Here is an 11,211-nt window from a genome sequence, read left to right on the forward strand (position 1 = left end):
GCCCTGTGTCCGTGCGGGTCCGGAAAAGGAGGGGAGATGGAGTGATGCGGGGTGGGGCGGAGAGGGGGAATGCGATGGGTGTGAGGGAGGGACGACACTCAGGGAATGTGAGGGCCGAGGCCAGGAGCCGAGGGAGAAAATGGTGTGGGAATAAGTGGAAGAACGGAAAGAAACAGGAGGGAGGGGAAGGGTGGAGGTGGAAAGAGGAAAGAAGCAAGAGAAAAGGAGAGAGGGGAGAGGAAAGAGGGAGGAGCAGAGAGACAAGAAAGAGGGGGAGAGGAAAGAGGGAGGGTCAATATGTTGTGTGTGGTGAGGGTGGTTTGGGAGTGAGGGCGGTTTGGGGGTGACGGTGGTTTGAGGTGACAGTGGTTGGGGGTGAGTGTGGTTTGGGAGTGAGGGTGGATTGGGGGTGGGGGTGGTTTGGGGGTGAGGGTTATTTTGAGGTGATGGTTTGGGGTGAGGGTGGTTTAGGAGTGACGGTGGTTTGGGGATGAGGGTGGTTTGGGAGTGACGGTGGTTTGGGAGTGAGGGTGGTTTGGGAGTGAGGGTGGTGTGGGCGTGACGGTGGTTTGGGAGTGAGGGTGGTTTGGGAGTGACAGTGGTTTGGGGTGATGGTAGTTTCGGAGAGAGGGTGACGGTGGTTTAGGGTGAGGGTGGTTGGGAGTGAGGAGTTTGTGGGTGGTGAGGTTGGTTTGGAAGTGACAGTGGTTTGGGGTGAGGGTGGTTGGGGGTGAGGGTGGTTTGGGAGTGAGGGTGGTTTGGGTGTGACAGTGGTTTCGGGTGAGGGTGGTTCGGGGGTGAGGGTGGTTTGGGGGTGAGGGTGGTTTGGGGGTGACGGTGGTTTAGGGTGAGGGTGGATGGGAATGAGGAGTTTGTGGGTGGTGAGGTTGGTTTGGGAGTGACAGTGCTTTGGGGTGAGGGGGGTTTGGGAGTGACGATGGTTTGGGGTGAGGGTGGTTTGGGAGTGACAGTGCTTTGGGGTGAGGGGGGTTTGGGAGTGACGGTGGTTTGGGAGTGAGGGTGGTTTGGGAGTGACAGTGGTTTGGGGTGAGGGTGGTTTGGGAGTGAGGGTGATTTGGGGGTGACGGTAGTTTAGGGTGAGGATGGTTGGGAGTGAGGGTGGTTTGGGGGTGACGGTGGTTTGGGGGTGACTATGGTTTGGGAGTGAGGATGTTTTTGGGGTGATGGTGGTTTGTTGTGAGGGTGGTTGGGAGTGAGGGTGGTTTGGGGGTGACGGTGGTTTGGGGTGTGGGTGGTTGGGAGTGAGGAGTTTGTGGGTGGTGAGGTTGGTTTGGGAGTGACAGTGCTTTGGCGGTGAGGGTGGTTTGGGAGTGAGGAATTTGCGGGGGTGAGGATGGTTTGGGAGTGACAGTGCTTTGGCAGTGAGGGTGGTTTGGGAGTGAGGAATTTGCGGGGGTGAGGATGGTTTGGGAGTGAGGGTGGTTTGGGGGTGATTGTGGTTTGGGAGTGACAGTGGTTTGGGGTGAGGGTTGGGAATGAGGAGTTTGCGGGAGTGAGGATGGTTTGGGAGTGAGGAATGTCCCGGGGTGAGCTGAGTGGGGTGGGGGTGAGGATGGTGATGTTGGGGGTGATTGAGGGGGGTTACGAGTTTCTAGTCCGGAACCATCTCGCCCTCCCCCCTCTGTGTACCTGTAGTGAGGCTGCGGAGGGGCTGGGTGAGAGTAGGGGGAGAGGGGAGGTTGGGGAAGGGGGACGGAGTTGAGGGTAAAGGCGTTGTCCCTCTACGAACCCCGCTGCCCGGCGAGCCCGCCCCCGTTACCGGAGCTGAAGCGCCGGGAGATGCCGATTCGGGCCACGAAGAGCGATCTCATCCTGACGGACATGGTGCCCGAGCGGGTGGGGAGCGAGGAGCCAATCCGTGGCGGGAGCGAAGTTCACCCGGGGCCCTGAGTCCGTGCGGGTCCGGAAAAGGAGGGGAGATGGAGTGACGCGGGGTGGGGCGGAGAGGGGGAATGCGAAGGGTGTGAGGGAGGGACGGCACTCAGGGAATGTGAGGGCCGAGGCGAGGAGCCGAGGAGCCGAGGGAGAAAATGGTGTGGGAATAAGTGGAAGAACGGAAAGAAACAGGAGGGAGGGGAAGAGTGGAGGTGGAAAGAGGAAAGAAGCAAGAGAAAAGGAGAGAGGGGAGAGGAAAGAGGGAGGAGCAGAGAACAAGGAAGAAGGGGAGAGGAAAGAGGGAGGGTCAATATGTTGTGTGGGGTGAGGGTGGTTTAGGAGAGAGGGCGGTTTGGGGTTGACGGTGGTTTGGGGTGACAGTGGTTGGGGGTGAGGGTGGTTTGGGAGTGAGGGTGGATTGGGGGTGAGGGTGGTTTGGGGGTGAGGGTTATTTTGGGGTGATGGTTTGGGGTGAGGGTGGTTTGGGAGTGACGGTGGTTTGGGAATGAGGGTGGTTTGGGAGTGACGGTGGTTTGGGGTGAGGGTAGTTTGGGAGTGCGGGCGATTTGGGGGTGACGGTGGTTTAGGGTGAGGGTGGTTGGGAGTGAGGAGCTTGTGGATGGTGAGATTGGTTTGGGAGTGACAGTGGTTTGGGGTGAGGGTGGTTTGGGGTGAGGGTGGTTGGGTGTGACAGTGGTTTGGGGTGAGGGTGGTTCGGGGGGAGGGTGGTTTGGGTGTGAGGGTGGTTTGGGAGTGACAGTGGTTTGGAGTGAGGGTGGTTTGGGAGTGAGGAATTTGCGGGGGTGAGGATAGTTTGGGAGTGACAGTGCTTTGGCAGTGAGGGTAGTTTGGGAGTGAGCAATTTGCGGGGGTGATGATGGTTTGGGAATGAGGGAGGTTTGGGGGTGATTGTGGTTTGGGAGTGACAGTGGTTTGGGGTGAGGGTTGGGAATGAGGAGTTTGCGGGAGTGAGGATAGTTTGGGAGTGAGGAATGTCCCGGGGTGAGCTGAGTGGGGTGGGGGTGAGGATGGTGATGTTGGGGGTGATTGAGGGGGGTTACGGGTTTCTAGTCCGGAACCATCTCGCCCTCCCCCCTCTGTGTACCTGTAGTGAGGCTGCGGAGGGGCTGGGTGAGGGTAGGGGGAGAGGGGAGGTTGGGGAAGGGGGACGGAGTTGAGGGTAAAGGCGTTGTCCCTCTACGAACCCCGCTGCCCGGCGAGCCCGCCCCCGTTACCGGAGCTGAAGCGCCGGGAGATGCCGATTCGGGCCACGAAGAGCGATCTCATCCTGACGGACATGGTGCCCGAGCGGGTGGGGAGCGAGGAGCCAATCCGTGGCGGAGCGAAGTTCACCCGGGGCCGGAGTCCGTGCGGGTCCGGAAAAGGAGGGGAGATGGAGTGACGCGGGGTGGGGCGGAGAGGGGGAATGCGAAGGGTGTGAGGGAGGGACGGCACTCAGGGAATGTGAGGGCCGAGGCGAGGAGCCGAGGAGCCGAGGGAGAAAATGGTGTGGGAATAAGTGGAAGAACGGAAAGAAACAGGAGGGAGGGGAAGAGTGGAGGTGGAAAGAGGAAAGAAGCAAGGGAAAAGGAGAGAGGGGAGAGGAAAGAGGGAGGAGCAGAGAACAAGGAAGAAGGGGAGAGGAAAGAGGGAGGGTCAATATGTTGTGTGGGGTGAGGGTGGTTTAGGAGAGAGGGCGGTTTGGGGTTGACGGTGGTTTGGGGTGACAGTGGTTGGGGGTGAGGGTGGTTTGGGAGTGAGGGTGGATTGGGGGTGAGGGTGGTTTGGGGGTGAGGGTTATTTTGGGGTGATGGTTTGGGGTGAGGGTGGTTTGGGAGTGACGGTGGTTTGGGAATGAGGGTGGTTTGGGAGTGAGGGTGGTTTGGGAGTGACGGTGGTTTGGGGTGAGGGTAGTTTGGGAGTGCGGGTGATTTGGGGGTGACGGTGGTTTAGGGTGAGGGTGGTGGGGAGTGAGGAGCTTGTGGATGGTGAGATTGGTTTGGGAGTGACAGTGGTTTGGGGTGAGGGTGGTTGGGTGTGACAGTGGTTTGGGGTGAGGGTGGTTTGGGTGTGACAGTGGTTTGGGGTGAGGGTGGTTCGGGGGGAGGGTGGTTGGGTGTGACAGTGGTTCGGGGGGAGGGTGGTTTGGGTGTGAGGGTGGTTTGGGTGTGAGGGTGGTTTGGAGTAAGGGTGGTTGGGAGTGAGGAATTTGCGGGGGTGAGGATGGTTTGGGAGTGACAGTGCTTTGGCGGTGAGGGTGGTTTGGGAGTGAGGAATTTGCGGGGGTGAGGATGGTTTGGGAGTGACAGTGCTTTGGCAGTGAGGGTAGTTTGGGAGTGAGGAATTTGCGGGGGTGATGATGGTTTGGGAATGAGGGTGGTTTGGGGGTGATTGTGGTTTGGGAGTGACAGTGGTTTGGGGTGAGGGTTGGGAACGAGGAGTTTGCGGGAGTGAGGATGGTTTGGGAGTGAGGAATGTCCCGGGGTGAGCTGAGTGGAGTGGGGGTGAGGATGATGATGTTGGGGGGTGATTGAGGGGGGTTACGGGTTTCTAGTCCGGATACCATCTTGCCCTCACCCCTCTGTGTACCTGTAGTGAGGCTGCGGAGGGGCTGGGTGAGGGTAGAGGGAGAGGGGAGGTTGGGGAAGGGGGACGGAGTTGAGGGTAAAGGCGTTGTCCCTCTACGAACCCCGCTGCCCTGCGAGCCCGCCCCCGTTACCGGAGCTGAGGCGCCGGGAGATGCCGATTCGGGCCACGAAGAGCGATCTCATCCTGACGGACATGGTGCCCGAGCGGGTGGGGAACGAGGAGCCAATCCGTGGCGGAGCGAAGTTCACCCGGGGCCGGAGTCCGTGCGCGTCCGGAAAAGGAGGGGAGATGGAGTGACGCGGGGTGGGGCGGAGAGGGGGAATGCGATGGGTGTGAGGGAGGGACGGCACTCAGGGATTGTGAGGGCCGAGGCGAGGAGCCGAGGGAGAAAGTGGTGTGGGAATAAGTGGAAGAACGGAAAGAAACAGGAGTGAGGGGAAGAGTGGAGGTGGAAAGAGGAAAGAAGCAAGGGAAAAGGAGAGAGGGGAGAGGAAAGAGGGAGGGTCAATATGTTGTGTGGGGTGAGGGTGGTTTGGGAGAGAGGGCGGTTTGGGGTTGACGGTGGTTTGGGGTGACAGTGGTTGGGGGTGAGGGTGGTTTGGGAGTGAGGGTGGATTGGGCTTGAGGGTGGTTTGGGGGTGAGGGTTATTTTGGGGTGATGGTTTGGGGTGAGAGTGGTTTGGGAGTGACGGTGGTTTGGGAATGAGGGTGGTTTGGGAGTGAGTGTGGTTTGGGGTGAGGGTAGTTTGGGAGTGCGGGTGATTTGGGGGTGACGGTGGTTTAGGGTGAGGGTGGTTGGGAGTGAGGAGTTTGTGGGTGGTGAGTTTGGTTTGAGAGTGACAGTGGTTTGGGGTGAGGGTGGTTGGGGGTGAGGGTAGTTTGGGAGTGAGGGTAGTTTGGGTGTGACAGTGGTTTGGGGTGAGGGTGGTTCGGGGGGAGGGTGGTTTGGGAGTGACGGTGTTTTGGGTTGAGGGTGGTTGGGTATGAGGGTGGTTTGGGAGTGAGGGTGGTTTGGGTGTGACAGTGGTTGGGGTTGAGGGTGGTTTGGGTGTGAGGGTGGTTTGGGGTGAGGGTGGTTTTGGAGTGAGGGTGATTTACGGGTGACGGTGGTTTAGGGTGAGGGTGGTTGGGAGTGAGGGGTTTGTGGGTGGTGATGTTGGTTTGGGATTTTGGGAGTGAGGGGTTTGTGGGTGGTGAGGTTGGTTTGGGAATGACAGTGGTTTGGGGTGAGAGTGGTTGGGGGTGAAGGTGGTTTGGGAGTGAGGGTGGTTGGGGGTGACAGTGGTTTGGGGTGAGGGTGGTTTGGGCGTGAGGAGTTTGTGGGTGGTGAGGTTGGTTTGGGAGTGAAAGTGGTTTGGGGTGAGGGTGGTTGGGAGTGAGGATGGTTTGGGGGTGACGGTGGTTTGGGGGTGACAGTGGTTTGGGAGTGAGGATGTTTTGGGGGTGACGGTGGTTTGTTGTGAGGGTGGTTGGGAGTGAGGGTGGTTTGGGGGTGACGGTGGTTCGGGGTGTTGGTGGTTGGGAGTGAGGAGTTTGTGGATGGTGAGGTTGGTTTGGGAGTGACCGTGCTTTGGGGTGGTTTGGGAGTGACAGTGGTTTGGAGTGAGGGTGGTTGGGAGTGAGGGTGGTTTGGGGGTGACGGTGGTTCGGGGTGTGGGTGGTTGGGAGTGAGGAGTTTGTGGGTGGTGAGGTTGGTTTGGGAGTGACCGTGCTTTGGGGTGGTTTGGGAGTGACAGTGGTTTGGAGTGAGGGTGGTTTGGGAGTGAGGAATTTGTGGGGGTGAGGATGATTTGGGAGTGACAGTGCTTTGGCGGTGAGGGTGGTTTGGGAGTGACAGTGGTTTGGGGTGAGGGTGGTTTAGGAGTGACGGTGGTTTGGGAGTGAGGGTGGTTTGGGAGTGACAGTGGTTTGGGGTGAGGGTGGTTGGGAGTGAGGAGTTTGCGGGGGTGAGGATAGTTTGGGAGTGAGGAGTGTCCCGGAGTGAATTGAGTGGGATGGGGGTGAGGATGGTGATGTTGGGGGTGATTGAGGGGAGTTACGGGTTTCTAGTCCGGATACCATCTCGCCCTCCCCCCTCTGTGTACCTGTAGTGAGGCTGCGGAGGGGCTGGGTGAGGGTCGAGGGAGAGGGGAGGTTGGGGAAGGGGGACGGAGTTGAGGGTAAAGGCGTTGTCCCTCTACGAACCCCGCTGCCCTGCGAGCCCGCCCCCGTTACCGGAGCTGAGGCGCCGGGAGATGCCGATTCGGGCTACGAAGAGCGATCTCATCCTGACGGACATGGTGCCCGAGCGGGTGGGGAGCGAAGAGCCAATCCGTGGCGGAGCGAAGTTCACCCGGGGCCGGAGTCCGTGCGTGTCCGGAAAAGGAGGGGAGATGGAGTGACGCGGGGTGGGGCGGAGAGGGGGAATGCGATGGGTGTGAGGGAGGGACGGCACTCAGGGAATGTGAGGGCCGAGGCGAGGAGCCGAGGAGCCGAGGGAGAAAATGGTGTGGGAATAAGTGGAAGAACGGAAAGAAACAGGAGGGAGGGGAAGAGTGGAGGTGGAAAGAGGAAAGAAGCAAGAGAAAAGGAGAGAGGGGAGAGGAAAGAGGGAGGAGCAGAGAGACAAGAAAGAGGGGGAGAGGAAAGAGGGAGGGTCAATATGTTGTGTGTGGTGAGGGTGGTTTGGGAGTGAGGGCGGTTTATGGGGTGACGGTGGTTTGAAGTGACAGTGGTTGGGGGTGAGTGTGGTTTGGGAGTGAGGGTGGATTGGGGGTGAGGGTGGTTTGGGGGTGAGGGTAATTTTGGGGTGATGGTTTGGGGTGAGGGTGGTTTGGGAGTGACGGTGGTTTGGGGATGAGGGTGGTTTGGGAGTGACGGTGGTTTGAGAGTGAGGGTGGTTTGGGAGTGACGGTAGTTTGGGAGTGAGGGTGGTTTGGGAGTGACAGTGGTTTGGGGTGAGGGTAGTTTGGGAGTGAGGGTGACGGTGGTTTAGGGTGAGGGTGGTTGGGAGTGAGGTGTTTGTGGGTGGTGAGGTTGGTTTGGGAGTGTCAGTGGTTTGGGGTGAGGGTGGTTGGGGGTGAGGGTGGTTTGGGAGTGAGGGTGGTTTGGGTGTGACAGTGGTTTGGGGTGAGGGTGGTTCGGGGGTGAGGGTGGTTTGGGGATGACGGTGGTTTGGGGTGTGGGTGGTTGGGAGTGAGGAGTTTGTGGGTGGTGAGGTTGTTTTGGGAGTGACAGTGATTTGGGGTGGTTTGGGAGTGACAGTGGTTTGGAGTGAGGGTGGTTTGGGAGTGAGGAATTTGTGGGGGTGAGGATGATTTGGGAGTGACAGTGCTTTGGCGGTGAGGGTGGTTTGGGAGTGACAGTGGTTTGGGGTGAGGGTGGTTTAGGAGTGACGGTGGTTTGGGAGTGAGGGTGGTTTGGGAGTGACAGTGGTTTGGGGTGAGGGTGGTTGGGAGTGAGGAGTTTGCGGGGGTGAGGATAGTTTGGGAGTGAGGAGTGTCCCGGAGTGAATTGAGTGGGATGGGGGTGAGGATGGTGATGTTGGGGGTGATTGAGGGGAGTTACGGGTTTCTAGTCCGGATACCATCTCGCCCTCCCCCCTCTGTGTACCTGTAGTGAGGCTGCGGAGGGGCTGGGTGAGGGTCGAGGGAGAGGGGAGGTTGGGGAAGGGGGACGGAGTTGAGGGTAAAGGCGTTGTCCCTCTACGAACCCCGCTGCCCTGCGAGCCCGCCCCCGTTACCGGAGCTGAGGCGCCGGGAGATGCCGATTCGGGCTACGAAGAGCGATCTCATCCTGACGGACATGGTGCCCGAGCGGGTGGGGAGCGAAGAGCCAATCCGTGGCGGAGCGAAGTTCACCCGGGGCCGGAGTCCGTGCGGGTCCAGAAAAGGAGGGGAGATGGAGTGACGCGGGGTGGGGCGGAGAGGGGGAATGCGATGGGTGTGAAGGAGGGACGGCACTCAGGGAATGTGAGGGCCGAGGCGAGGAGCCGAGGAGCCGAGGGAGAAAATGGTGTGGGAATAAGTGGAAGAACGGAAAGAAACAGGAGGGAGGGGAAGAGTGGAGGTGGAAAGAGGAAAGAAGCAAGAGAAAAGGAGAGAGGGGAGAGGAAAGAGGGAGGAGCAGAGAACAAGGAAGAGGGGGAGAGGAAAGAGGGAGGGTCAATATGTTGTGTGGGGTGAGGGTGGTTTAGGAGAGAGGGCGGTTTGGGGTTGACGGTGGTTTGGGGTGACAGTGGTTGGGGGTGAGGGTGGTTTGGGAGTGAGGGTGGATTGGGGGTGAGGGTGGTTTGGGGGTGAGGGTTATTTTGGGGTGATGGTTTGGGGTGAGGGTGGTTTGGGAGTGACGGTGGTTTGGGAATGAGGGTGGTTTGGGAGTGAGGGTGGTTTGGGAGTGACGGTGGTTTGGGGTGAGGGTAGTTTGGGAATGCGGGTGATTTGGGGGTGACGGTGGTTTAGGGTGAGGGTGGTTGGGAGTGAGGAGCTTGTGGATGGTGAGATTGGTTTGGGAGTGACAGTGGTTTGGGGTGAGGGTGGTTAGGTGTGACAGTGGTTTGGGGTGAGGGTGGTTCGGGGGGAGGGTGGTTTGGGTGTGAGGGTGGTTTGGGAGTGACAGTGGTTTGGAGTAAGGGTGGTTTGGGAGTGAGGAATTTGCGGGGGTGAGGATGGTTTGGGAGTGACAGTGCTTTGGCGGTGAGGGTGGTTTGGGAGTGAGGAATTTGCGGGGGTGAGGATTGTTTGGGAGTGACAGTGCTTTGGCAGTGAGGGTAGTTTGGGAGTGAGGAATTTGCGGGGGTGATGATGGTTTGGGAATGAGGGTGGTTTGGGGGTGATTGTGGTTTGGGAGTGACAGTGGTTTGGGGTGAGGGTTGGGAACGAGGAGTTTGCGGGAGTGAGGATGGTTTGGGAGTGAGGAATGTCCCGGGGTGAGCTGAGTGGGGTGGGGGTGAGGATGATGATGTTGGGGGGTGATTGAGGGGGGTTACGGGTTTCTAGTCCGGATACCATCTTGCCCTCCCCCCTCTGTGTACCTGTAGTGAGGCTGCGGAGGGGCTGGGTGAGGGTAGAGGGAGAGGGGAGGTTGGGGAAGGGGGACGGAGTTGAGGGTAAAGGCGTTGTCCCTCTACGAACCCCACTGCCCTGCGAGCCCGCCCCCGTTACCGGAGCTGAGGCGCCGGGAGATGCCGATTCGGGCCACGAAGAGCGATCTCATCCTGACGGACATGGTGCCCGAGCGGGTGGGGAACGAGGAGCCAATCCGTGGCGGAGCGAAGTTCACCCGGGGCCGGAGTCCGTGCGCGTCCGGAAAAGGAGGGGAGATGGAGTGACGCGGGGTGGGGCGGAGAGGGGGAATGCGATGGGTGTGAGGGAGGGACGGTACTCAGGGATTGTGAGGGCCGAGGCGAGGAGCCGAGGGAGAAAGTGGTGTGGGAATAAGTGGAAGAACGGAAAGAAACAGGAGTGAGGGGAAGAGTGGAGGTGGAAAGAGGAAAGAAGCAAGGGAAAAGGAGAGAGGGGAGAGGAAAGAGGGAGGGTCAATATGTTGTGTGGGGTGAGGGTGGTTTGGGAGAGAGGGCGGTTTGGGGTTGACGGTGGTTTGGGGTGACAGTGGTTGGGGGTGAGGGTGGTTTGGGAGTGAGGGTGGATTGGGCTTGAGGGTGGTTTGGGGGTGAGGGTTATTTTGGGGTGATGGTTTGGGGTGAGAGTGGTTTGGGAGTGACGGTGGTTTGGGAATGAGGGTGGTTTGGGAGTGAGTGTGGTTTGGGGTGAGGGTAGTTTGGGAGTGCGGGTGATTTGGGGGTGACGGTGGTTTAGGGTGAGGGTGGTTGGGAGTGAGGAGTTTGTGGGTGGTGAGTTTGGTTTGAGAGTGACAGTGGTTTGGGGTGAGGGTGGTTGGGGGTGAGGGTAGTTTGGGAGTGAGGGTAGTTTGGGTGTGACAGTGGTTTGGGGTGAGGGTGGTTCGGGGGGAGGGTGGTTTGGGAGTGACGGTGTTTTGGGTTGAGGGTGGTTGGGTATGAGGGTGGTTTGGGAGTGAGGGTGGTTTGGGTGTGACAGTGGTTGGGGTTGAGGGTGGTTTGGGTGTGAGGGTGGTTTGGGGTGAGGGTGGTTTTGGAGTGAGGGTGATTTACGGGTGACGGTGGTTTAGGGTGAGGGTGGTTGGGAGTGAGGGGTTTGTGGGTGGTGATGTTGGTTTGGGATTTTGGGAGTGAGGGGTTTGTGGGTGGTGAGGTTGGTTTGGGAATGACAGTGGTTTGGGGTGAGAGTGGTTGGGGGTGAAGGTGGTTTGGGAGTGAGGGTGGTTGGGGGTGACAGTGGTTTAGGGTGAGGGTGGTTGGGAGTGAGGAGTTTGTGGGTGGTGAGGTTGGTTTGGGAGTGAAAGTGGTTTGGGGTGAGGGTGGTTGGGAGTGAGGATGGTTTGGGGGTGACGGTGGTTTGGGGGTGACAGTGGTTTGGGAGTGAGGATGTTTTGGGGGTGACGGTGGTTTGTTGTGAGGGTGGTTGGGAGTGAGGGTGGTTTGGGGGTGACGGTGGTTCGGGGTGTTGGTGGTTGGGAGTGAGGAGTTTGTGGATGGTGAGGTTGGTTTGGGAGTGACCGTGCTTTGGGGTGGTTTGGGAGTGACAGTGGTTTGGAGTGAGGGTGGTTGGGAGTGAGGGTGGTTTGGGGGTGACGGTGGTTCGGGGTGTGGGTGGTTGGGAGTGAGGAGTTTGTGGGTGGTGAGGTTGGTTTGGGAGTGACCGTGCTTTG

General features: G+C 59.2%; 1 protein-coding gene across 2 annotated transcripts in view; it reads right to left on the minus strand.

Moving 5' to 3' along the window:
- The window catches only part of agxt2 (alanine--glyoxylate aminotransferase 2), a 63,572-nt gene extending 58,864 nt beyond the window's left edge, over positions 1-4,708 (minus strand). Inside the window, exon 1 of one of the 2 annotated variants that reach the window (XM_072257483.1) lies at positions 4,616-4,708. In XM_072257483.1, the coding sequence (XP_072113584.1) occupies positions 4,616-4,679 (64 nt within the window). In that variant the 5' untranslated portion in view covers positions 4,680-4,708. Of the gene's footprint in view, positions 1-4,585 lie in introns of both variants that reach the window. The other variant, XM_072257479.1, reaches the window with a different exon arrangement.
- Between the last annotated feature and the right edge of the window lie 6,503 nt (positions 4,709-11,211).

Source organism: Mobula birostris, chromosome 5, assembly GCF_030028105.1.
Source record: "Mobula birostris isolate sMobBir1 chromosome 5, sMobBir1.hap1, whole genome shotgun sequence".
Lineage (NCBI taxonomy): Eukaryota > Metazoa > Chordata > Chondrichthyes > Myliobatiformes > Myliobatidae > Mobula > Mobula birostris.